The sequence below is a fragment of the Danio rerio genome, chromosome 6 (assembly GCF_052040795.2).
Source record: "Danio rerio strain M-AB ecotype USA chromosome 6, GRCz13ab, whole genome shotgun sequence".
NCBI classification, from domain to species: Eukaryota; Metazoa; Chordata; class Actinopteri; order Cypriniformes; family Danionidae; genus Danio; species Danio rerio.
In genome coordinates this window covers 43,987,227-44,014,582 of record NC_141026.1, presented here as the reverse complement: position 1 = coordinate 44,014,582, position 27,356 = coordinate 43,987,227, and the positions used below count along the sequence as shown (strand labels likewise).

Sequence of the window (27,356 nt, the reverse complement as noted above, 5' to 3'; positions counted from 1 at the left end):
ATTTATAATGATAATATTACTTGAATTAAAATGTGTGATGAATTATCACACACTTTATGACAATAAACAAATATATATTGATTCATTCATTTTCCTTCAGCTTAGTTGTCTATTTCAGAGGTCGCCACAGCGGAATACGTAGCGGATGCCCTTAAAGCCGCAACCCAGTATTGGGAAACACCAATACACCCTCACATTCACACACACACACACACACATGCAATTCAGCCAAATTAATTTATTAAATTTATCTATACCACATGTCTTTGGACTGTGGGGGAAACGGGAACACCCAGAGGAAACCCACACCAATATGGGGAGAACATGAAAACTCCACACAGAAACGCCAACCTGCCCAGCCGGGACTAAACCAGCGACCTTCCAGGTGTGAGGGGACAGTGCTAACCACTAAGCCAGTCTGAAAATGATCCATATAAATTGAACATATTTAGGAATTTGTTGTTTAATATTTCTTTATGTCATTGTTTACTGCACTTACTAATGTTTCAGAATCAGAAAACTGGGGGGGAAAGCCTTGACAGCATCTAAAAAAACATTTTGAAAGCACCAGATTGCTGTGCAACACAAACTTTTAGAATGTGCCACAGTTAAAATGCATGGCCACAACAAATGGACAACTGCCACTGATTACATTACACAGCTCTCATAGGACAAGTGCTTCCATCCAGTGCTTTATTATTTCATCTCCTGTGCATTCAGTGAATTTATGCATAGACATTTTTGTAATGAATCACACAGCCCCATTTCCCTGCTATCTTCACCGTGATCTTAAACAGTCTTTTTGTTGTTTCAGTCTTTGCTGTGAAAAATCAATAAAATAGGCTGTTTCTGAAAAGCATAGCTAATGCAATAAACCCCAACAACAGAGCAAAATGGCTCTAAATGGATCATAATGAGAAAAGCAACACGGGGCTCTCAATTACCCAAATATCAACATATCTAAAAGCCTGAGAGATAAAGAAAAACTCTCTGAAATTGGTGACTGACGGGTTCCTTTCTGCCAAAGTTAACATCCCACCCTTTGACCCAAATTGCTCAAGATGATTACAGAGGAAAAGACCTGTCAATATTGCTTTAAAAACTGCAGGAAATTGGCTCGTCTGCTGTGAGAAAGGAAGAGAGCCAATGAAATAAAAATAAAAAAAACTGTACAAAGCATTCAGAAAGAGCGCTGGAAATGATTTTGAATATTTCCACACCTGAACGTGTTCTCAATCACAGGACTCCAATAACAGAGATATTTAATACTACAGATGTGGACATTTGCCTTATTTGAAGTGGACTAGAAAAAGAAAGGCAGGGTGGAACTGCCCTTGGGTTAGGATTTGAAAGGCTTCGAGATCGAATGGTATCAATTTCATCACTTAATCCAAGACAAATCAAAGCAAGCCCATGGATTTATTTGATTTTTGCAGCTAAATTAAATGCATACTTGTTATTAAGACTGCATTTAGGTGTATAAGTAACTGTTGCAAAGTTAAACAAAAATGAAAGCACCTTGACTACGACTAAAATTTTTAAATGAAGCTTCTCTGACAGAACTTGCACTGAATAATAAATGCCGAGTTATGATTAATAACTGTCTATGCTGACAGATCTTCCCCACAAATCTCTCCTCATGAAAATTAATTAAGCAAACGAGTGGTTTCAAAGTGCACAATGCTTTGCTTGCAAACACTGTGAGGTTTGAAGGTCACGTCAAAGTGAATTTTGCTAATTATTATAATTTTTTTTTGTTTATTTTAAATAAAACAAGTGCTTCTAAACCTGAATGGTGGTTTTCACATTAGGGATAAGATTACATTAAATGTTTTTGCTTTATTAATACAATATTAATAAAGGATTGTGGGGAAAAAAAACTAAATCAAAAGGAATTGGATGTTAAAAAGTGTTCCAAAATATATTTATGATTGGAAGCCTTTTGTAGATGAAGTTCAGCAATTTAATATGGCTTCAGGCACTCCTGCTTAAAGGAATAGGTCATTCAAAATTCTGTCATCATTTACTTAAAGGGCCAGAAACCCCCCTATCCCAGCAGGGTGTTTTCACACCACTAGTTTGAAAAAAGTCCAGTTTGTTTAGGTGGAAGTGTTGAGTGGCAAAAGAGGGAAGGGTTTGTATGAGAATGGGAGTTTCAGTATGAGCATGCGCTGATTTTCACAAAGGCAAAACAAACACAAAGGCAGGGGAGAAAGACAGTGACTACGTTTAATTGAACATCAGTAATCAAATTATTTGCCACATTTTTGATTTGTCAACTTTAACTGCAGTTTGGCACTTTCAATTTCATTCAGGAACATTTCATGTATGACCCCCATGACAAACAAGACTGCTGGAAGAGTGTAGTTTTAAGGGAATGTTTGATGCTGCATGCCGTATGGGAGAAAAAAAAACCTCCACATTTCTTAGTAACTTAGATGCATTCGATGAGTGCAAAGAATAGTTGCAAAAAGTTGTGTCTATAGACTATCATGTCAAAAAAGAGCAAAAATCCTACAAGCAAATAATCGCTTGCTTGCCGTGTTTACATGTTTATATTCAGAGAGCAGCATTTACAGCGAATCTTTCAGCCCATAATATTGTAGTGATATTAACATACTGTAAACTCAGTAACTAAATAATTTAGACTAAGGTAGGTCTTTAAAAACTGAAAGAGTACTGCTGACAATACCAACTTTGCCTCTGAATAAACATAAACAAAAAACACTGATCGCACACTTACAAAATCTGACAGGACAATCAACACTAACTGGATCCAAGTCTCTTTTAAAAAGAGAAATCTGGATTTCATTATTTCCAGATTCAAAAATATTTTTGCTACACGTTAGCAGACCACTGTAATCTACACATGAGTCCAGCTGCGCTCTCATATCAGGGAATTGAAAACAAAACCTTCGTTGCAGCACATTTACAAATGCAACACTGACGACCATGTCTCCGAACAATTCTTCTTCCACTTGTTTTAATAACAATTGGCAACACAACGTGGTGTCTTCCTAATGTCTGTACATTGTAACAGGGATCATGCATATTAATGAAGTTGCACCTCATAGAGCTGATTTACTCGAACCAAGTATATATCTTGGATTATTGATAAAAACTCAAAGATGTCAGGTTGTACCCGCTATTACAGACATCCAGTCTCCACATTGGAATTTACACAAGGATATTATCGCCGTGACGTAGCTTCCAAATTACTTTGCACACTGAAAGAACGAATTTGCTTGAAATAATGCAAAGACAACCAATTTTCACTTTTTTGTGTCCTGACAGTGTTTTTAGCAGTGTGGGACAAATATATGACTGTAAGCATCTTACAAAATGCGTTTTGGTGTTTTGTGACCCCTTAAAATGCCAATTCAAAACATTTCTCACAGTTATTCTTCATTCAATGGAAGTTGAATATCACCAAAGTGATTTAGTTACTGATTTTCATCAAAAATTCTTTGCTGTCATCTTCCAAAGAAAAAGTAATTTAAGCTTGAACAACACAACATTGTGTATGTGACAGAATTTTAAACGTGTGGGTTCGCTATTCCTTCAAGCACCGAATAGCTAAAATTACTTCAAATAGTAGGGTGGAAACGGTTTGCTTTTAAGCAGAAGTACCTGCTGACTGACACTTCACTGATGGCAGGGCTTGATGATCTTGGTGGAAGCTCAATTACAGTGTCTTCACTCTTCACCTTCAGTGATGTGGAAATGGGAAGGGAACTGTTCTGAATGCTGTAGTTTACACCTGTTATAAAAAAAAAGACAGCTATGTATACACTACAAATCGATTATTGGGACAATCAACTGTTTTTCAGCCTGTAAGAAAATGTAATTTAAGACTGTGGATGTATCAGACCATAAATGACGTGTTTTTGGTAAATACAGTGTAACGTTTCTGGAAAAGAAAGTGAGATTAAGGGTATTGTTGTAGTATTGATCATCACCACCCTGCGGAAATCCATTTCTACACATAATCACTTCAGGAGAATTGACAATTTCGAAATCAATTGCAAATAAACCGTCTGTGTCGCCGCTGACTGATAAAGGGATAACAAATCCAGACAGCCAAGTCTTACATTTCTACACCTCAAACTGCGCATTGACTCTCAAGTCTACCTATAGAGCCATTAATGCTTTGATGATAACAGCATGTGGCTGGAGCTTTATCATCAGAGCAGGCAGTCGGGTCTACAGGCTCTTGTTTACTTCGAATGTCAAGGTGTCAAACAAAAGTACTCAAGTTTCAAACAGTGCGTATGTATGTGAATAAAATGGTTTAGGGAACACTGTCAGAAAATCCACCTCATTTTTTACAAAAGAGGACAAATCTGCACGCATGCGGCACTGTCAGCATTAATTCACAGGAATAGTAGGAGGTAAGAGAACTGTTAAGTTAAGGAGACTGTATCGATTCAAGACGCTCAATGTCAGTCTATAGGTGATATACTGCTTGCAACAGGAGTGATTTGAGTGTTATCAATGTTTAAGGCAAACCAAACATTCACAATTTTACCCTGCAAAATGTTCACTCGGTATGCCATGTAAACAGTAAATAGTGAAAAGCTATTTCACTCTTTTGCACATCCATGTAGTCTTTAGAAATCTTTAAGCCTCATTATAATTATAATTACACAATTGTTTTCCTGATTATGGCATACTTTTCTAGATGTAGTGTATCATGGGGATTCGTAAATGACAAATAGCAGTCCGGAATGCAACCTGTATTTAATTTGTGAATACATCCTTCGGTATATCAAATCAATCTATGCATTTATTAGAATGACATCTCATTTATTATTCCAAACATATTTAGTTTTTTTAAGGATAATTAGGGTAGTGTGACCTACAGTAACCTCTGATTAGCTATCTCCGAAGTTACTGTAGGTCAAGCTATACAAACTATACAGCTAATTTTACTTGACCTTTAGGCTATATGTAGATAGGTCAATGCCCCCAAACCCCACCTGCAATTTGCACCCTGTCTTACACCTTTTTCAAAGTCTAATTTAAGCACTTTTTGCAGATGCATTTTTCAACTTTACCATCATTCGCAAGTGTGGCAAATAACATACATATAAATTATTTTAATTTCGAAGAGCACAGATTAAAAAAAAAGACAAACAGATCCCGTGCAAGCACTTGCAAAGACTCAAGAGTTTTTATTTTATGCAATAGCGAAGACATTTATTTAATTTGAATAGTATATATTTCAAATCATTATCATTACCTATATAGTATGATCAATTACTATGAAACTACACAATTACATACTGAAGCAGTTTAGCAAAAACACTTTTCAAACCTTGAAAACACTAGATTATAATTTAAACATTTTCAAGGATTTTCAGCAGTTGTAAGAGCCCTGTGAGAGTACTGGAATTACCATGTAAGCTAACAAATTGTTCATTATTTTCTCATTTAAATTGCAGTGCTGGTAAATTTATAGAAAAGTACACTAATTGACAAAAGTTTTGTGAACAACAAATAATAACTTGACTTCTGGTTGATCATTTGATATCAGAAGTGGCTTATGTGAAAGGTAAAGGCCTCTAGATTTATCTTATTTCACCAAAAATATATATATATAATCATGCCTTGATTTTTAATTATTTAATTAGGGCTGTAAAGGTCTGACTTTGCTTAGACAAAAATCTTGTCACTGAACAGAAATAAAGTACAGCATAGAATATAAAGTCCAGCTGCGGTGGGAAAATAATTAATATGTTGTATATTGTGCTCACTCCCATGAGCTGGGGCGACTGCATCCATACATCTCTGCAATGACTCAAATAACTTATTAATAAAGTCATTTGAAATGGCAAAGAAAGCATTCTTGCAGGATTCCCAGAGTTCATCAAGATTCTTTGGATAAATGGAGGCTGAAGTATGAGAAGGAGCGCTATCCTGCAGAAGAATTTGCCCTCTCCTGTGGTTTGTAATGTAATGGACAGCACAAATGTCTTGATACCTCAGGATGTTGATGTTGCCATCCACTCTGCAGATCCTCGCACGCCACCATACTGAATGTAACTACAAACCATGATTTTCCTTCACCTAACTTGACTGATTTCAGTAAGAATCTTGGGTCCATTTGGGTTCCAGTAGGTCTTCTGCAGTATTTGTGATGATTGGGATGCAGTTCAACAGATGATTCATCTGAAAAATCGACCTTTTGCCACTTTTCCAAATTATCAACTAGAAGTCAAAGTATTATTTGTTGCTCTCACAACTGGGATAGACGACAATACTTTTGTCAGATAGTGCATCTTTGAAGGTATAAGACTGTCTACTGCATGCTTATAACTGTTACTGGGAAAGCGCCTCCTGCAGCTACAAAAGCACCTCTTGCTGGCACAGAGTGAATCTACTTATCTACAGTTTTTATGCACAGAAAACACACACACACTTATGAAGATTAGTGCTGTTTGTGGGGAAACACTCAATAAAAAAATTACAGAGACATTTGTAATTTATGCGCCACATCGATGACAATTTAAGTAATTAATGAATAGCTGTGTATTGATGAGTAAACAATACTAAATTACTCAGTAAAAGCAAACATATCTCGGATGTCAGGTTTTCTAATAAATTCATTGCTGATCAATGATTAAATCTTCAGTTTGGCAGTTTACAACCTGTTTTGAATTTGGAAATGTGGCAAATATTAGTTAAACTATGATCTTTTATCCTGTCTGGTGATTTTATCTAATTTAGGATCATTTCCCGGGAAAAGAAATTAAACTTAATGAAAGTAAAAAATAAACTAAATAAGTAATTTTACAAACATTTTCACTGCTTAATAGCATATTTATGTTAAAGATTTACTGCTATTATCTGATATTTATTTGATTTCCAAAATGATTTACCTTATACAGTGATTTACATAAACTTTGTAACATAATACAAGGGTTAATTAAGGTTCAATGATGGAGAATCTGGAGCAAAGAAGTCTTGAGTAACATGTTTAAGTGTATCTGTTGAGATACAAAAGACAACACACCTTTAGAGTCTGTCTCCTCTGTTGAATTTCCCTCTTCTTGTTTCACCTGTGCTTTCTTAGTCTCCAGACGACCTTTGACCTGGGCAATTAGACGGGAAAACTCACTACTGTGCTGCTTACCTAGAAAGAAAAACATAAAAAGAGAAGTTCAGTGTGTTCAGTTGTGTTTCATCCATAATAAATGAAGTATACTAAATATAATAAATAAACGGTTATTTTATAGCAGACCTCATGCCTCAAAGAACGTCTCAGGAGGTGGAGCACATTATAAGATTTTGATGAAGAATTAATTAGAATTTTTAGCTACAATGTGCGCTGATGAGTGATAAGAAGAAAGTGCATTCAGAATCCAAATAGGCTCAATTAAAAGTTCAAGCTCCCTTGTTTATTATTTAACCTTCATTTAAGCAAAACAAACGTCACTATTTAGTACTTGATCCAAACTAGTTAATTATTACATAACATCAAAATAAATGAACAAAATAAAGGAAAATCTGAATGCATCTTGTACTGAGAAATGAACCATTAATCTTAAGCTTTCTCTTTTAATGGAGGATGAATCCTGCAATGGAAAAAAACAACAGTAACTCTGAAAGCGCTGGAATGAGGCAGACCATGATAAATGTAGTGGCGAAAACCAACAGAAGCAGATGAAAGGTCATACAGCCTGCTTTTAAAATCACATCAGCCAAAAGGCCCAAGAAGAGATCAGCTGAAATAATGATGACTGAAACTGAGAACTGAAGGAGAAAAGATCCAGAGATATAAAACAGCTCACTATCACAAAAGCAAAGTGACTTTAACAATCAGCAGACCCTGACGTGCATCTGTGTCGGACTCCGAAAGAGTATTTGATTTCTGTTTCTATTCCAAGTATATATTCGATATAACTGAACAGGTTTAGGGTTACACTGATCATATCTGCTTTTTTATCCATGCCACATTTGAATAAGATGCTGTGAAATTAGGAGAAATACCTTGTACAGGGTATCTGCAGGTTTCACCAACTCAAATTTAAGACTTTAAGACCTTTTTTAAGGCCATCAAGAATTAATATTTAGACTTATAAAGGACTAAATGCTAAGGATTCTTTTAATGGCCCAGGGGAAAAAAAAAATTGGCTTTCTCTATAAAGGTACGCATTTTATATTGGTATTTCTTAGCCACATATTTTAAATAATGTGTCAAATCAAGCAGACCCTAGCTGTATATATGCAAATGTTTTCAATGTTACTTAAAACCTCTTTAAAACTTTATTAGACTAAATGTATGCTCAACAGACTTTAATAATATTAGTTATAAATAGTATTTTGCTTAAAGTGTTATTGAGATCTATTGTTGGCGATTGGAAGCATTTGGATCAATTGGGTCGCTTTATATAGACTCATTTACAGGAACCATTTAAATGGTTTAAGACCTACAAAACAATGTTTCAGTGGATTCTCAAGACTTCTAAAGACTTTAAGGCCTAAAATTTTGTATTTGAAAATTAAGACATCCTATAGAGCCCCTATTATGAGTTTTTGAAAATGACATTCTATGCAGTAACACAGCTCTAAGTGAAGTGAAATATCCAGCTAAGGCTTAAATCTGAAAGTGCACCATGTTTAAATCTACTGATTCATCTATAAAAGAGTCGACTCGTAGTGGTTTGAATAAACCGCCACTGTAACGAGTTTTTAGCCATGTCGATGTGACATCAATATGGGGATAACTCAAGCCCCGCTTATTTGTTGCACACTCAAAACCCAGGAAAATGTAAACCCCCAGCCCCGCCCACAAACACTGTAGAAAGAAAAGGAGAAAGACACTGTTGCATATCCCGGTTGAATCATGTTGTGAAGACGCTGTGCTCAGAATTGTGAGGAAAAGTGTTATTTTCTCCACCCAAAAATAAGGCTGCAAAGAGTCAGTGGTTGAAGTGACCTACCTGCATTAGGCTCACGCATTCGATCTGCACTCTGACTACTTGTTGATAAGCCTTGCTGAACATTTCTCTCTGTCTTGCTCTGAACGCAGTCGACCAAATCACAACAGACTGGGTCATCGGATCAATCAGCGCATATTAGCATCGCACTAAGGAGGGGTTTGGGAACAAACGAATCATAGGAGAGTCGTTGGGATACGCAAGTAAAATTAAATGCATATTATAAGACAATGAATGCTTTTTTTTTTAACTTGCAAGCATATCAGACTTTTTAGAGACCCCCAAAACCAAAATATGACCCTTTTTAATGCATAATTAAGCCTATTAAGACCCCACAGACACCCTGTTGTAGGACATGAGGTGAAAAAAAAAATAACAAATGAAGAAAGAAAGTTCATAAAAATTTATTAAGGTGTAGAGAAAATGTTGTTATATTTGTTTTTAGCCCAGTAAGAATCTTTTCCACATACAATAAGCATGCATAACCTTGAGGCTTCATTTTTAGCCATTAAGGCTGCACACTGACCAACATTACTCAAACATTGTTATCTTAACTCAACTGCACAGTTGTTACTCACTGAAAACACTGGAACGCGTGGTTCTAATCTCAACTGTACGTGGTGTGCATTAGTCATGGGCTTTGTGACAAGTTATCCTGATATTGGTTCTCATACTTCTAACTGCATCAGCTGAAAGTCCATTTTGGCAACTCCATTAGAAACCCCATTCAGTGTCATTTTTCAAAAAACCCTGCTAGTTTATAAGAAATGCTAAGTAAGGAAAAACTGTATGTCAGGAACAATCACTTGTTGACTGTGGTCAATGGTTAGAGCAATTACTTAATACTTTAAAGCATCAGAAACAGAAAAGTGCAACCCAAGAGGTTTTTACACAAACCAAAAACCAAAAACAAAAGAGAAGGGGCGGGGGGTTAAAAACAAAAACAAAAATCTATGTTGTGTTATACTTAAAGGGTCAAATTACAAATTGAAAATAATTAATTTATTACTCCAAATTATTGAAAAAGGATTTCGGTACTGGAACTAAAATAGTAAACAGAAAAAAAAAAAAAATTCCAGCCTCTTATTTATAACCATTGCATGTTTTAAACTGTTCTGCACATTGTACATCCTGTATTTTTAACATATACACCTCTATACCAATGTAGCCTGTAATCCTGTTGATTAAATTTGATTAAAGTTTCACTGCAATTTTCTTTACAGATTTAATAAATATATTTATTACATATAAAATAATAAATGAATATTTTCTCATGCAATTCAAATGAGTAGCGGCTTGGATCAGGAAACAGTATTACATATGTCACCAATACATCACGACTTAACAATCGTATAAGATGCAGATTAGAAAAACTGAAGCCATACCACATTGAGAAATGCTGGGTTTCACACAAATCCTTTTTGTCTCAAAACAAATCAAACTTATCTTAATCGTTTTTACTAATTTAAGTGAATTGAACATATAGCAAGTCTGACGGAAAAAAAGGAAGTGTCATTTCAACTCATTTTAAATAAACAGTTTGAACAAGAAGTCACTTTGAGTGCACCGTTCAACTCTATCTGATCAGCGTCTCTTCATGTACAAGGCATTCTGACACTGAAGAAAGAAGAAACAATGTTATATACTGTGAAAATGTTAACATCAAAAGTTGTTCAATATATTCATTTTTGCTATAGTCCATCAAGTATAGTTATAAGTAGAGCTGCTATAGCTGAAAAAAGTCCTGTAGTAGTAGTCCACAGATAAAAAACAGTTTGCTCATAACACTACAAAGCTTTCAACCAGAAAAACACAGATGCCAGAAAATAGCATTATCCTACAGTTTCCTCAGATGCAACAATCAGATATCAGACGTTTAAAGTTTTGTTTTGGATTTCATGTCAGCTCTCAACTGGTTTTCCTAATTGGTCATAGTCTATACTGAAATATGAACAAGATTTGACAGAACTATAAACCAAAAGAATGTTACAGGAATTTTACAACAATTACGAAGAAGCATGCGATGAAGCGTTACAAGACAAGAAATGTCTAAATATTCCAGTTCTTACTCAGATCATATTGCATCATGCTCAGTGTTATGTTTCTTTGTGGAAGACAGTGGACAAAAAAAATTAACAATCAGGATCAAATCTCATATAGGCCACTTATCTGATAAGCTCTTAAATTAATCTGTATAACCATATTTTAACAAACACAATGATAAAGAAAAAGGGGTTTTCAAGATGTAATGCCTTCCAGAACACAAATCTATAAACAGTATTATAGAACGCAGACTAAACTGAGGCTGTGGATCAGAAACATCCAACTGTATAAACCTTTCAAACAACACATATGTGCCAAAATTGTAAACTCATGTGCAAGAAAACAGATGACTGCGCTGTTCATTTTCATTTACTTATTTTTGACAGACATAGATGTTTGAGAGATGGTTCAATATTTGTAAATAAAAGTTATAAGGATATATGCATGTGAATATTAAAAAATAAATAAGTAAATAAAAAGAATCCCTATGAGTTCATATAATTATAAACATAGTTAGCATGCAAAGAACATTAAAAAATTGTAATGCTCTCAATTAGGTTCCTCTAAGCGTTTTCACATTCAGTTTTACCCTGCTGTTGCTGTTGGCCTTCAAAGATATTTTTCATTTAAATAAAAATACACATTTGCATTTCCACAAAGAAAATGAAGTGAGAGAGAAGTGCTTTTCAGGAAGTTTGGTCAATTTTTAAGGTAATTTACATTTAATTAAAGAACTGATCCGCTGTGTATTTTTAAGGCTTGGTTGCGTTTATAAAATGCAAAGCAATGTGTACTCATGCTTCTTTTGTAAAAAAAAAAAATATAATAATAATAAATAAATAAAAAGATAATCCTATTTTTTCATATATCTTGTATACAGCTAACATGAAAACAAATGTAATATTTCCTAGTTCCTCTGAAAGGCCCGTCCTCAAGAGGCTCTGATTGGCCAGCTAACATAATGCACTGTGATTCGAGGATCGGATCCACATCACCAGGTAAAGCTTCACGTCTCTACTAGCATGCGCTTTGCCTCTGCTGTGCAAATACTGTCAATCAGTTTAGCTGTTAGCCGTATCAGTTTGATCCTAAATCTGACAGAAAATGAAGAGGACAGCTAATCCTCACGCCTGGTCTCTAAAATAATATCTGACAAGTGTCTTTCATATATACTTAAGTCATATGCATGTGTAAGTAATATGAAATGTTCACATATCTTTTGTGAGTTTGTTATTTGAGATGTAGAACGCAGGGAAAGCGTCTGCATAAAGAGACACTGCAGCGCTGCTAAAGACTGTGGGTGTTTACAGCGATTTGATGGATAAAAAAAAATTTGGCGGTGCCAAACAGCATTTCCCGTCGTTTACATCCTTGTTTACGTCCTTGCTGCAACATACCGTTAACGCTAGACACTATGTATGTAATATTTCAATTTTAACGAATAAAAATACTTACAGGATATAACTCACAATCCATAGCTTATTCTATTATGGTTGGAGCTCCTTCTTTGAGGAGTTTTTAGCCAAATCCAGCACTGAACTGAGTGAGATTCTGGAAGCTGTCCTTTGTCAAATGCTAGAGCTATACATTTTTAATAATACTCTGGAAGATAATTAAAATTAAAATGTAAGCATGTCACCCGCAGTGTCATGTCCTTTGGAAGCCCGAATACAGAAATAGAACAAGCTCTGTAGAAATAGCAGTGTTTGGACAGCATTTTAGCTTTCTAGCTATAACATAACAGTGCCTCTGGTCACGCTACTTTTGCTGCTCTGGGCGTATGCACATGGTGAATGTGCATAACCAGAAGCGTTTGTGTTGTTTATGTTCACAAAGCTACATTACACATCAATTAAAAAGTAAAAAATATGATATTGTAGTGGACCACTACTCCATTCATCCTCAATAGAACATATACTCAAAAGTTATTATTAACAAAAAAGTAAACTGCACTACAAAAACAGCATTTTGTTAAGACAGAAAAGAGTTCATCATTATTTTTAGGTTATAACTTGAGGCGTTACAATTCCCTTTTCCATTCCCGATATTGATTCTGGTACCTGGGTTCAATGTATCGGCCAATATGGAATAATGGAGCTACAAATGTACAATAAAGTGTCAAAACACAAGTTTTTGATGACTGATAGCGGCTGAATATCCAAAAAAAAAAAAAAACTATGCAACTATTTTTATTTTTTATTTTTTTTTTTGGATTTGTAGCTCATTGGCAGACTTTCTTTAAATTAACCAAAACAACAGTGGATTCTTCCATTCCTCATCCTAGGTGCGCTAGCCTTTGTGAAACCATCATGTTCAGCAGGGTGACACATCTTCAAATGCTTTATTTTCCTTATATTAAAGTTAATATACTAATACTTTTGCAAACTGCTTTTTTTACTGGCTGGTTGGTCCAGTCTGAAATATCCCAGTCCCAAACAGCAGACATAATTCTAGTGCATTTTCAATTCTTCTTTAAAATTGTGGTGGTTGCTTGTGGCAGCACAACACAGCACAATCTCCCGTGTTTGCATTGTAAGAAGTGAAGAAGAAATGACTTTAGGTTTGCTGTGTTAAGAACACTAGTGGAATTACTATGTCTTGTTTAGAAAAAAAAGATGGTTTCAGATGGGTTTCTAATACTCACCCTATACCACTGCCAGATTATTTTGAAGCATCGGTGGCATTTCTAACACCAGTAACAGAATCGGAACAACCCTATTTATACTACTACTCCATGCCAGATAATGAATTCTGCAAAATTCAATCTATAAACAAATAAACTGACAGGAAATACTTTCATTCATGTTTGCATTTAGGTCAAAGTGTTACATCGGTTTCAATTTTTATGAACCTAAACAGGAAAGCTAGGTTTCTTGGTGTGAGTGTGTTTGTGTGCGTGTCATTCCCCACATGTCATTTCCCCATTCATCGGACACTCCGTGAGGCTGGTGAATCATCAAGCCCTTTTGATGATTAATCAAGAGTTTATCTCGGCATGCTTCTATTTATAGATCCCCCTCCGTGCTGCGCATCAATATTTCACCATCCTGTCTCCGACATCACAGTCTGGCTTCTCTAATCGCGCAGTGGCTTTCATCTTTTCCTGCTAGGTCAATTTTACATGACAAATATGGACCACGTTTTCTCACTTGGAGAAAATTACACCAATCCACCTTAAATGGCTTTGTTTCTAATGCTGGCCTCTGGGAGGAGGTCGTTAGGCTAAGTGGGTTTTCATAATGGCAGAGACGCCACCGGGACTAGCAGCTGAAACCTGGTCATGACAAACAGAAACAGGGAACTTTCTGACCTGCGAGGATAAACATAAATAAACAATATTAATTAAAAGAAAACCAGTTCATTGTCTTCAGTTTAGGCTATTTTATGGATATTATATTATTATTTTTCACCTTTAACTTCTTTTAGTGTGAAAGTTTGCTGTTTGAGCCAGTGTTAATTTCGTTGATGAATTGTTTTTGTCAATTTTCATGACGAACAAGTTTCTACCGTCAAAAACTAGACGAAAACTGAATAATAGTTAAGTGATGATGACAAGGACTACAATAAAAATATGTTTGCTGGAAGCTAAACATACAATCAGTGGACAAAGAGGATGACCTCTTGCCTTCTCTTGCAAAAGATTACCTATTTTTTTGAAAAACAAAATTTATATATTTTGGTCTATTTGGAAATTATTGGATGACTTTTTTTAAGAGTTCAGATGATGACTCTTTTGTTGAATTGATGGACATTAAAAAATAATATAGGTTGGACAAATACACTCACCAGCCAGTTTTAAGGTACAGTACACCTGTCCGAATGCTCGATATCGCAAATTTCTATCTGCTGCAGACGAACTGCTGCAGTTCAAACCGAGCAACAGAATGAGGAAGAAGGGTGATTAAAGTGACTCTGAATGTGGCACAGTTGCTGGTGCCAGACGAGCTGGTCTGAGTATTTCAGAAACTGCTGATCTACTAAGATTTTCACGCACAACCATCTATAGAGTTAAACTGTTAAATAACTGTTTTAAAAAGAGCAAATATCCACAAAGCACCAGTTCTGTAAGCGCAAATGTCTTGTTGATGCCAGAGGTCAGAGGAGAATATCCAAAATTATTCTAGCTAATAGAAAGGCAACAGTAACTCAAATACACACTCGTTACAACTGAGGTATTCAGGAAAGCATCTCTGAATGCACAACACATCAAACTTTGAGGCGGGTGGACTACAGCAGCAGAAGACCACACCAGGTGCCACTCCTGTCAGCTAAGAACAAGAAACTGAGGCTACAGTTCACACAAGCCCACAAAAATTGAACAGTAGAAGAATGCAAAAACGTTGCCTGTTCTGATGAGTCTCGATTTCTGCTGCGACATTCAGATGGTAGGGTCAGAATTTGGCATCAACAACATGAAAGCATGGAGTTTCAGGCCGGTGGTGGTGGTGTAATGGTGTGGGGGATATTTCCTTGGCACACATTGGGCCCATTAGTACCAATTGAGCATCATGTCAACGCCACAGCCTACCTGAATATTGCTGCTGACCATGTCCATTGCTTTTTTACTACAGCGTACCCATCTTCTGATGGCTACTTTTAACAGGATAGCGCGCCAGGTCATAAAGCGTGAATCATTTCAGACTGGTTTCTTGAACATGACAATAAGTGTGCTCAATATAGCAATGTACCAAATGTACTGAAATGGCCTCCACAGTCACCAGATCTCAATCCAATACAGCACCAGTAAGGTGTACCTAATAAAGTGACCAGTGAGTGCATGTTATTGTTTATTGTTTAATATTATTATTTTTTCCTATTTTTTAAAGTGTATTAAGTTAGTTTTTATATCATCCTTGTTGTATTTTTTATTTTTGCTAAACTGAAAATTAAAACCATGACAAAGTTTAAAATAAAAATTATTGTTAAAAAAAAAACTGCAATCTGTCTTTACGATATATTATGGTAAGGGAAATCCTAGTCTATTCCTAAATGAGTTACAGGGCTTCTGGGTTATTGGATGTGAAATATAAGACAATCAGAGAAAGTGTAAATCATGTAAAACATGTCAGAAGTGATGGTGTAATTCTTTAGATTCAGTTAAAATTCAAAACACTGGCAATGTCGCAAAATTAATTAACTATCAAATGTTACTCAGCTTGAGTCAATGTTGATTCAACTCCGAAATGCTAAGGGTAATTATGAAGCATGAATGATTTATATAATTCTGTGTCTGAATGGAACTGTCTTGGGGAAAAAATGTGAAGGCATTTCCTTTTCATCTTGCCTTCAAATAATGACAAATAAACTTGTGCTACGTTACAAGACATTACAGTAGAGAAAAAGCTCCATTTTGTAAGCACCACCTATTGTCAGAAAGTAGATTTATATTTTCAGTCAGTATTTTTGTTCAAGCCATAGACTCATTCAAACAATTGCGGAAAAATTGCGACAGTATTTTTAGAGGATGAGCTTCGTTAAAGATTTTCAATGTTAAAATTAGAGTCTCCTGGAAAAAATGCCCTATATATAAAAATAAAATTGAATAAACAGTAAATATAAATAAATAAATCTATTATTGTTTATTTAAAAAAATAATAATTTTACCAACTTGAACTTGTATGAATTTATTCTGTAAAATAAAAAACAGAATTGCAGTTTGCTTTTCTGTGTTATTGGTCCCAATGTAAACTGAGGCTTTCAAGATGCTGTTGAAAGACAAAAACACCATAAAGGTACCATGACAAGATCCACAAGACTTGTGCATAATATTTCAGGTCCCCTTATTTTCAGCTTTGTAAGAGAAAGACACAAAAATACACTGTTTTTAACAACCAGACTAAGAAGACTTTTTTCTAAACTGTTAACAGCCAATTAAATGAAAAGGTCTGCTTCTAAATAATCATTCAATTCACAGAATTAAACAAACCTCTTTTACAGTGCTTTTTACCGTTTATAGATTGAAAGTGCCTTTATTCATGCACTTTAGGTCATTCAGGATTGGATCCACATGAGAGATTATATAACATCAACACTTTTATTCAATTAAAGCACAAAGTGGCTTACAACCTCCTTTATTCGTACCTGATCCCTGTTAAGATGGCATAAAAATAAGCCATCTCGACAGAAGTCCACTAAACACTGGACAGTATCTTGCTTGGAGCCTATTGTCTGATTTTTTTAATTTTTTTTTTTTGTCCAAGCATTCTAAGCCGGGTCACTAAGGCAGATTGGAACATTTAATGAGCTAGGATCGATCTTGAGACCCTGTTGGTATTGTCGTATTGATCACCACCTTCTCTTTCAACCCCTTGAGGGATCTTTCTTTTTTTCCTCCTCTTACTTCTCACACACACTGCTGCTTACTGAACTTGGAGCCACAAAAGGCAAAGGTTTCTAGGAAGCATTTTGGCTAAGAACCACTGAGGATAACGGAAGTGAGATTATGCATAATGAAATCGTCTGGAGAGAAACTTCAAATGAAGTGCGCGGCTACATTCACGGCATAGATAAATCTGTATTCGGTTTGGAAATCTCTGTAGCACAGTTCTGCATGGAGTCCAGACCGCACCTGAGCAAGATCTGATATATGAGGTGGAAACGGAAATTGCTAGTACCCTTCCAGAGCACACCGATGATACATGGGCATTACATTAAAGCAGCAAATCAAAATAGGAACGCTTGATGATTGTGATAGCAGATGTGCCATAATCGGACAGACAAGTTCTGCATAGAAATGCACTGTGTTTTTCTATTTTGGATAGCACTTTAATCAGCTATTTGTTTTATTTTAATAACAACAATTAATATTTAACAGCAGCTTACATCAATTTAAAGTTTATTAATTTTTAAACTTTTAAAAGTAGTGCATTACAAAATCAAGTTACTCCCCTAAAAAAGTAACTAATTTGAAAAGTAAATAATTAAGTAAGTTAATTTAGCGTTGCTTTTCCGTACCTATCTGAGGTTTGATCTATTTTAGAACTTGCAGGAGTTTTTTTTCACATTTTTGTATAGATAAGTTCTGCATTAAACAACAACCTATATAACCTTCATTTTCCTTTAATAAATATAGGATATTATATTTTGAGAACTTTCTGAGCCCAGAGCTATACATGCTGCACATACAGATTACTAAAAGCATGTTAAGTAATGTTTTTGCTACTTTTGTACATTGTGTTATTAGTTAAGCAAATTCCCTGTCCATTATGATAAAGATTGCAATAAAGCCTTCGAGTACTAACATAAAATAATTTATATTAAGGCAAAAACAGATTTTAAACTTTTAAAATGTTTAATAAAATAAACAGTAAGACGATAAAAAAAACATTCCCCTAAATAAATCTGAGCTTTAAACACTGAATAATTGCTTCACGTTGCCTTAACAAATGTGCAAATAGTTTCCCAAAAGAGAAAAAAAATCTTACTATATTATAAAACATAGTCACTTCTACAATATACAATGGCTGCATCTCCTCAACAATAAAAGCAATAACCCTTTTTTTTAAGTTTAGTCGAATTAATTGTTTTACCTGGAGATTGTGAGCTGATGTCAATCATTTGTTGCTTAGCTGGAGATGAAGTGCGGGTGTACATCCAGTTGTTTGTTTGTTTGTTTTTTTATGTTGTGTTTCTTGCAATTGTCAAGAGTTTTACTTACACATAATCTACACTTAACACCAATCCACTTCCTTTTCTTCGATGAGTTCAAATTAACAAGAATCCATTGCTAAAATGTAAATCTCCGGCCTGCTATGATTTCTTTTTCTGACTGTCTGTAGCGATGACAAGTAATTCTTAAATTAATTGCTTGTTTTTAACTGGATCTTCTCAGCGAACCAGTCGAACCAGTTCATTAAATGGGATGGCGTTGTCATGAAATGGTTTGCGTCTTCAGTACTAACATACCCGATAACCCCTGACTCGAAATAAACTAATATCCTGAGTTATTCAGTTACTAGAACAGTACACTGACTCATGATGTGAAAAAGAGACCTGATGATGAGTGCAAGTTAACTGTCTGTTCCCTCACAGCACGCTCTCTGTGTGATTCAACCTGACTAAGGTAGTTTTTATTCTACAATTTATTTTGTAAAAGCCAATTAAGCAAGGTAAAAAGTACCTTGAGTTCCTTTTTTTAAGTAACTCAAATAATTTTACTTATTCCTAAAAGTAATGTTACTTTACTCCATAGGTCTCAAACCTAATTCTTGGAGGGCCACAGCTCTGCAGTTTTGCTCCAACCCTAATCAAACAAAGATGCTCCATATATTAAAGGTGCTCCAACCAATCAAAGTGGTAAAGACTAGAGATTAGTAGTCTTGAACACCTTGATTAGTTGGACCAGCTGTGTTTTATTAGGGTGCAATCAAAATTGTGTAGAGCTGCGGCCCTCCAGAAATTGAGTTTGAGACCTATGCTTTATTCGTTACTTTGGAAAGTAATATTATTACGTAACGCACTTTACTTATAATGCGTTACCCCCAACACAAAGACTGAAAATTGAGAATTAAAATGTAATAAGAATTTAAAAGCAGGATTTTCATCAAAAGCAGGAATTTTCTTTAAAAGCCCATGTTTTCTGGATCAGTTAAAGAATAAATTACAATCTAACCACTGCAAAAGCAAGGGATTTCTTTCATCCTTACCTGACTGGTCATTGAGCAAATGCATTCTTAGTCAACCTTGAAGCAGTAGTAGTCAATAATTTTCAGTGCAGATTTCAATGGCATTTTTATTTTACAATACATGGGGATGAGCAGGAGAATGAATGTGACCCTGTTGTGACATCCCTCAAACATTATTTTCCAACAGCGCAAGGACAGCACATCCTCTAATTCAAGCAGAGCAGAAGTCTCATTGCTTTTTGAATGTGAGATTTGAGAAGTCAGGACTTACGATACATCGAGTGCACCTCCTCAATTTCTTCGGCTGTCTGGTTCTTTGTAGTGATAATTACCTGGGAAACACGTATAATAAGGGGGGAAAGAGATGTTATTATTACAATTATAAAAAATAACTAAAAATAAAAATCTAAAAAGCTGTTTCAAAGTCACAGCACTTATAAAAAGCTGAAATATCCCAAAAACAAAACAAAAAACAAAAAAAGAAATAAGTATCTGATGAATATCTTGTTGGTGGCTGACAAAAAGAGCATTACCAAAAAAAGTTGTCACAAGAAAGTTCTACCATAAATGCATGGATGGAAATTACAATGGAAATTTATAAAAATAGAGCAAATTACTATATTTGTTCATCAGAAAATGGAACAATTTTTTTCATTCTTGGACAAATGGACCAATTATGAAACATCCCATAGACCTGGTCTCATAATTTATATTATTTCATTAAACTAAATCATGTTATAGTCTCATATAAATTAACAAAAATGTTTACACAAAAATGAAAATTATATATTTAATCACCCTTGTGTTGCTTCTTTCTTTTGCAGTCATTAAAAATATTTGGGACATGCAATAAATGCTGTAAATGTATCCAAATAGCACAGCCTATAATATCTAAAAAGCCATTTAGATTCAATAACAAAAATATTGTATACATAATAAAATTATAACCTAAATGTGTGTAATCAGACGAAATGTTTGTGCAAGCAATTCCATTAAAATGGTTAACTGATTGACAGCCCTAATACAGTATTTATCATTTAGAAACGACAATCCATAGTAGTACATACAGGTTTCCGTTTACTGTCCAGCTGATTCTTTAGTCGCTCATTGGCTTCAACTTCTTTGGCGATTTCTTCAGCTGTTAAACAAAAAAACATTTAAAATAAAGATAAATACAACCAACATTTTTGAAGCAAACTTAATAACCAACAGGTGAAGGATTCCACATATACAGTATCTATTCTAGGTCATAAACTAAATGTGTTGCACAAATCATTACGGCCAGTGAATATAGAATGTGAACTCCAAAATAATTCTGAAAATCACGACAATCAGCTTTTACATCAACTGATTACATCCAATGCAGTGCAATTTACTAATTCACTCAATGGTACATGACAAAACAGTGGGGAAAAATACAATCCAAACACAAGTTCAGTCTTCAAACAGAAACCATAGCAACATCGGGTGATAGAAAGAAAAATAGATGGTTTCCTGTGAACCCTTTGACAGCTCAATGAAAAGAGAGAAATTCCGTTCTGAAAGGGTCAGTGAGAAGGAGAGCAGTAACTCAAAAGAAACGTGAAGAATAAAACTACTGTATTTTTCTTTTCCCCCAGTGTGACTCCAGCACGTAAATTACAATACACCACCTACACTAGCTGGACTGAGTGTAAATTCCCAGTTAACACTTTAAGCAATATAGTATTGACAACAAACATTTTACAGTCATTAATGGTCATGTCAGAACATTTACTTGATTAAATCATAAGCATGCACTTTAATACCTACAGTACATTCATTAAAGTGTTTGTTCCTTCATAGATTGATTTATACCTGATTTAGGGTTGAGTGCATCACACTGGGCATTATAGATGTGCGTGAATTCTTGATGGCGTCTCGTGAGTTGCTCTCTGTTGCCTTGAGCAGAAAGATGGCATTCTTTAAGCATCTTCTTGAGCTTTGGCACAGTTATCAAAGTGTACAACAGCTTGGGCATTGCCTTTCGTCTTCCACTGCTGAAACACAACAACACACAGAATTCCAGGGTCACTTCAAGAGCAAAAATAAAGAATAGTTCACCCCTCCCCAAAAAAAGAAAAGAAATACCTTTATATATTGAAGTTAAAGTCAAAATTCTTGGCCCAAGTGCTTAAAGTATTTCCCAAGTGCTGTCTAAAGGAGGGAAGCATGTTTTTTTCAGCATGTTTTTAAACATAACTGTTTTAATTTCTTTGGTCTTTGCCATGACGATAGAGCTGCAGTATATTGGAAAAATCAGATATTGTGATATTTTGATAGATAGATAGATAGATAGATAGATAGATAGATAGATAGATAGATAGATAGATAGATAGATAGATAGATAGATAGATAGATAGATAGATAGATAGATAGATAGATAGATAGATAGATAGATAGATAGATAGATAGATAGATAGATAGATAGATAGATAGATAGATAGATAGATAGATAGATAGATAGATAGATAGATAGATAGATAGATAGATAGATAGATAGATAGATAGATAGATAGATAGATAGATAGATAGATAGATAGATAGATAGATAGATAGATAGATAGATAGATAGATAGATAGATAGATAGATAGATAGATAGATAGATAGATAGATAGATAGATAGATAGATAGATAGATAGATAGATAGATAGATAGATAGATAGATAGATAGATAGATAGATAGATAGATAGATAGATAGATAGATAGATAGATAGATAGATAGATAGATATAGATAGATAGATAGATAGATAGATAGATAGATAGATAGATAGATAGATAGATAGATAGATAGATAGATAGATAGATAGATAGATAGATAGATAGATAGATAGATAGATTGTGATAAGATTATAATTTTTTCAGATGATTTTAAGAGCTCTCTTTGGGAAGATTTTATTTAGCTTTTTACCAACTGGGATGATCAAGTCTTTTTCTATGCAGTGCATCAGTATAAATTATAATAAAAAGGATTCTGCAGGTTTTAGCAAGTTTAATTTAAGACTTTAAAACATCTTTAAGACCATTCATTCATTTATTCATTTTACTTTTGGCTTAGTCACTTTAATAATCTGGGGCTGCCACAGCAGAATGACCTGCCAACTTATTCAGCATATGTTTTACGCAGCGGATGCCATTCCAGCCGCAACCTATCACTAGGAAACATCCATACACACACATTCTCACTCATACACTACGGCCAATTTGGCTTACGCAATTCACCTGTATCACATGACTTTGGACTTGTGGGGGAAACCAGAGCACCTGGTGGAAACCCACACAAATATGGGTAGAACATACAAACTACACACAGAAATGCCAATTGACCCAGCTGAGGCTCGAAACAGCGACCGTCTCGCTTTGAGGTTACAGCTCTACCCACAGCGTCGCCTCATTTTTAAGACTAATAAGAATAAAAATGTAGACTTTTTATGTAGATAAAAAAAACTGATTTGCCCTATCACACTTTTTTATAATTTATTAGTACAAAATTAATGTTTAATAATAAATTAAAAATGAAAACAAAATATTTCATGGTGTCAAAACTAGAAACCTCTAGTTGTATACATACATTTTTTTACTTACTTTAAAATTTACTCTTACTTTAAAATAAAAAAAATGAAAAAAGTTCGAAAGATTTTAAAAACAATGTATGCACAACAGTCCGTCCAGGTCAACTTTCTCAGCAGGAAATACATGAAAAATTTAAACAAGTGTTATTGTAAGGAAAATAATTCAACCATTATGGAAGTAAAAAATTACCCTCTTAAAAACTTAAAGTTTTATTGAGATAGTGTGTTATGGGTTGGGTGTTGGCCTGATTGGGTAGCTATATATGAACAAAAATAAAACCCGTTTAAAAAAAAAATGCAAGACCTACAGCACAATATTTCAGTAAAGTTAAGACTTTTTAAGGCCTAAAATTTAGTTTTTGAGATTTAAGACATTTGAGGACTTTAAGACCCTGCAGACACCCTGAATATATTACAAACATATAGAGCAAAAATAAATATATTAAAAAAATAAAAAATAAAAAAAAACTGGGGGGTGTAACAGTATTCAAGTACTGAAATTGAACAATCATATGTAAAATAACATGGTCAAAATTTTATAAATAATTAAATACAAATATTTAATACTATCTTTATCTTTAAATCTTTAATTAATAATCTAATCATGCAATGTGACTATTGCAAACACGCACATTGCGATATCGATGCTTAAACAATATGTTGTTCAGCCCTACAACAGTACATAATATTTTTCAACTTATTATGCAAGATGTTAGTAACTTAACATGTACAAGTGTGTTAATGTTTACAACAGAGTTATGACAACTCATGTTGTCTTGGTAATGTCAAGTTGACATGATAAATACAAAAACAGGTTGTGATGCATTTGTTTATCAAGTTGTAATAAAACATTGTCATGACCTAACTGAGAAAATAACACTTGAACTTGAACAAAAAAAACAATAATTGTCATGAGGATGCATATGATCTCATTCACATTCATGACAGGTTATGTCATAATTATAAAGGTGTCTTACAAACACCCCTTCAAGTAAAGTGTTACTAAAAAGTAAATCTTTGTCATGAAAAAAAAAGATTATATTTCATTCAAACTGAAGGATCTGAATTTATTCAATCTTTGAACAAGGCAGATAATTGAAGCATTTTCAATATGTATTGCAAATTAAATTAAGACAATTGAGGCTGTTCATTATAATGCTATCCATGAGATTAAGAGGTTATGAAGGCTATAAATGTTAGATAATTACATTTATTCTGCAAAATATTAACTATCAATGTTCTTCAATTAATACAGTCCATTAGCCAAACTGCAGGTCATCGAAGAAAAGCAGCAACTTGGAACATTATTACTGAACAGAACTGAAGTATGCGCAAAAGTGTTGTATCAGCTGTTTTCAGGGAATCCAATTAAAACATATTGTGAGAACTCCACATACCATGCATTTTTGCCCACTCTTTAATACAACTGTTGCACCACTAGCAAATTAGATCGAGGGTGACTTTAGGTCATAGCACAAATTTTCAATTGCGTTCGAGTCTGTGTCTAGAATACAAATGACTAATTTATAGTTTTGCTGTGTAGTTTGTGAAGCAATTGTGCTGGAAAGTAACTCATATCTCTGGCAGAGTGAAACAGGTTCTCCACAAGGATTTGCATGCATTTGGTTTAATCCATGCTGGCCTTGATGCCAACAAACTTTTCAGTTTTACCATCTGAAAAAGAAATCCTCCCAACATAACACTGTCACCGTGGAAGAGTAGGTGTTATCTGGTGGATTGCATTCTGTGGAAAACACAGTGCTTTGCTTTCAGGTCAAAGAACAGAGCTCTTGTCTGACAGAACACTACATTTACTACAGAAATGTTCCATCTCATGACTTCCATAAAACTTAATGCTGGTCCTTTTCAGAAATGGCTTCATTTTAAAAACACTGTCCAGGATAGGTAATGCCTGGTTCACACTAAAGGATTTTAAGCCTGATTTGAGCCCGATTTGGAAGTTAACGAGCTCGCCGACAGATCGGGCTGTGATCGGGAAGAAATCTGCGGGTGCTCGGCGCTCGCCGCTCTTTATGTGTGAACTACTGAACAACGCATCAACGAGGCTCGCTGACGCGTCGTCGACACCTCGCAGACGGAAATCCAACATTCAGCATGCTAAATATTCCAGAGCAGTCGGCCGACTCAACCCCACGTGTGGTCAGATGTAGTGACGAGCTACAGCCAATGAGAGAGCAGATCAGCATGAGCTGAATGCCTGTGTGTTCAGGAGCTCAGCAGAAACATCTGTGATTGGTCAGAATGGGCATCAAAGCACTCGCTTCATTCTGCGTTAGCACAGACATGAGAGTAGGCTATATTAACAGTGGAACTAGAATTCTGTAACTATTAGAATTACCATACTGCTCATTCTGACCGTTCTCATATAAAACGCCATACTGTCACATCATATTTACATTCAAAGCAATTATTGAGATATTAAAATTAAGCTTTGAATGTTTGGCATCATATTTAAATGACACTATTACCCTAAAAATATAATATTGTTTTGGTTATACAGCCTATAAATATGTAGTTAAGATACTAAAACACTTAAAGGTCTTGGCTTTCATTTTCACTTTCAAACAGGAGCTATTTCACAGCACATAATTTGCTGTTTTGAAAGATATCTGAAGTAAATTGATGTTTTTGCCATCAGAAAGTTTTGTTTATGTTAGCAGGAAGCTGCCAGGCAAGAAAATGCACACACATTTAAAGTCACAGCGAAAAGTATCAGACATGCATGCAGTCATTTTGACCAATATGATAATTTAAGGCAGAAATGCTCAGTTCTTTACTGTTTTGTAATAAAAAAAAAACAATGTCAGAAAGAAATACACTGATAGTTAGAAAACGGCAGGGTGTTATAAATATGTTAGTTTTATTTCAAAGAGTTATAAAATTACAAAAATGAAAAACTCTCTGTATATCTATCCACTGGAGCCTTGCAAATGAGTGATTAATTCGCTGATAAATCAGCTGATTTGACGATGTTTTTAAATGCGTTCTCCAAAGCTTGAAACGCTGTCAGTGATGTCATCAGCACACAAGCAGCCAATAGTGTTCAGCTTTTTCTGACGACTCCTCCCTCAAATTTTCATTGGCTGTGGTTTGGTAGCTTGAATGAGCTGATGGGGAACGAGTTGTTGTCAGATCATGTAGTGTGTGACCCCTCTTGTGGATCATTCACTGAGTGTTGCATAGTGTGAACACCACAGAGATTAAAAGACACAAAGTCAAGTCATGTAGTGTGAACAGCACAGCGATCTGCTGATGTTTAAAATCCTGTAGTGTGAACTAGGCTTAAGGAGACAGCTGACCACCCAAGAGACAGCTGACCTACCATCCAAATGCCACAGCAGAAACTGCCATTCTCTGTAAACCCAAGAGAAGCTTTTGCATGAAAATCCCAGTAGATCAGCAGTTTCTGAGATACTCAGAACAGGCTGCCTGGCACCAACAACCATGCCACGTTCAAAGTCACTTAAAACACCTTTCTTCCCCGTTCTGATGCTAGGGTTGAACTGCAGCCGATCCTCTTGATCATCTCTACATGCCTAAATGCATTGAGTTGCTGCCATGTGATTGGCTGATGAGAAATTTGCATTAACCAGCAGTTAGACAGGTGTACCTAATAAAGTGGACGGTGAGTGCAGATTATATTAAGGTATTACCATATATTTCTACTTGTTCCAAACAAATATGTTCTCGTTTTAAATACATGGAACATCATTTAGATATTCGGTCCCACTTTAAATTAAGTGGCCTTAACTAATATGTACTTACACAAGAACTAATAGTTTGTTACAATGTACTTATTGTGTAAATACATGCATTTATTGTGTACTTATGCTTGATTAAATACATGTAATTACATCTGTATTTAACTTTTGTAATTACATCAGTAAATACACTATTGACCATGCCTTACACCTTAACCCACCCTTAAACCTATCCATACCACCAAACCTGTCCATAACCCAACCTCTATCCCAACTCAAAAGCACCACAAGTGTTCTCAAATACATTATATACACAGTAAGTACATTGTATTTATTTTTTGATGTAAGTATGTAGTAGTTAAGGACACTTAATATAAAGTGGGACCAAATATTCAATATACAAAACAAAATAGTTGTCTACGTTGATTCAGT

General features: G+C 34.9%; 1 protein-coding gene across 9 annotated transcripts in view; it reads right to left on the bottom strand.

The window, feature by feature from the left end:
* The window catches only part of rad18 (RAD18 E3 ubiquitin protein ligase), a 77,330-nt gene that overhangs the window by 28,754 nt on the left and 21,220 nt on the right, over positions 1-27,356 (bottom strand). For 3 of the 9 annotated variants that reach the window (XM_087255204.2, XM_087255209.2, XM_087255203.2), the window contains 3 exons: positions 21,446-21,627; positions 20,677-20,747; positions 19,881-19,941 (listed from right to left, as the gene is read on the bottom strand). In XM_087255204.2, the coding sequence (XP_087111330.1) occupies positions 19,881-19,941; positions 20,677-20,747; positions 21,446-21,627 (314 nt within the window). 9 annotated transcript variants of the gene reach the window in all.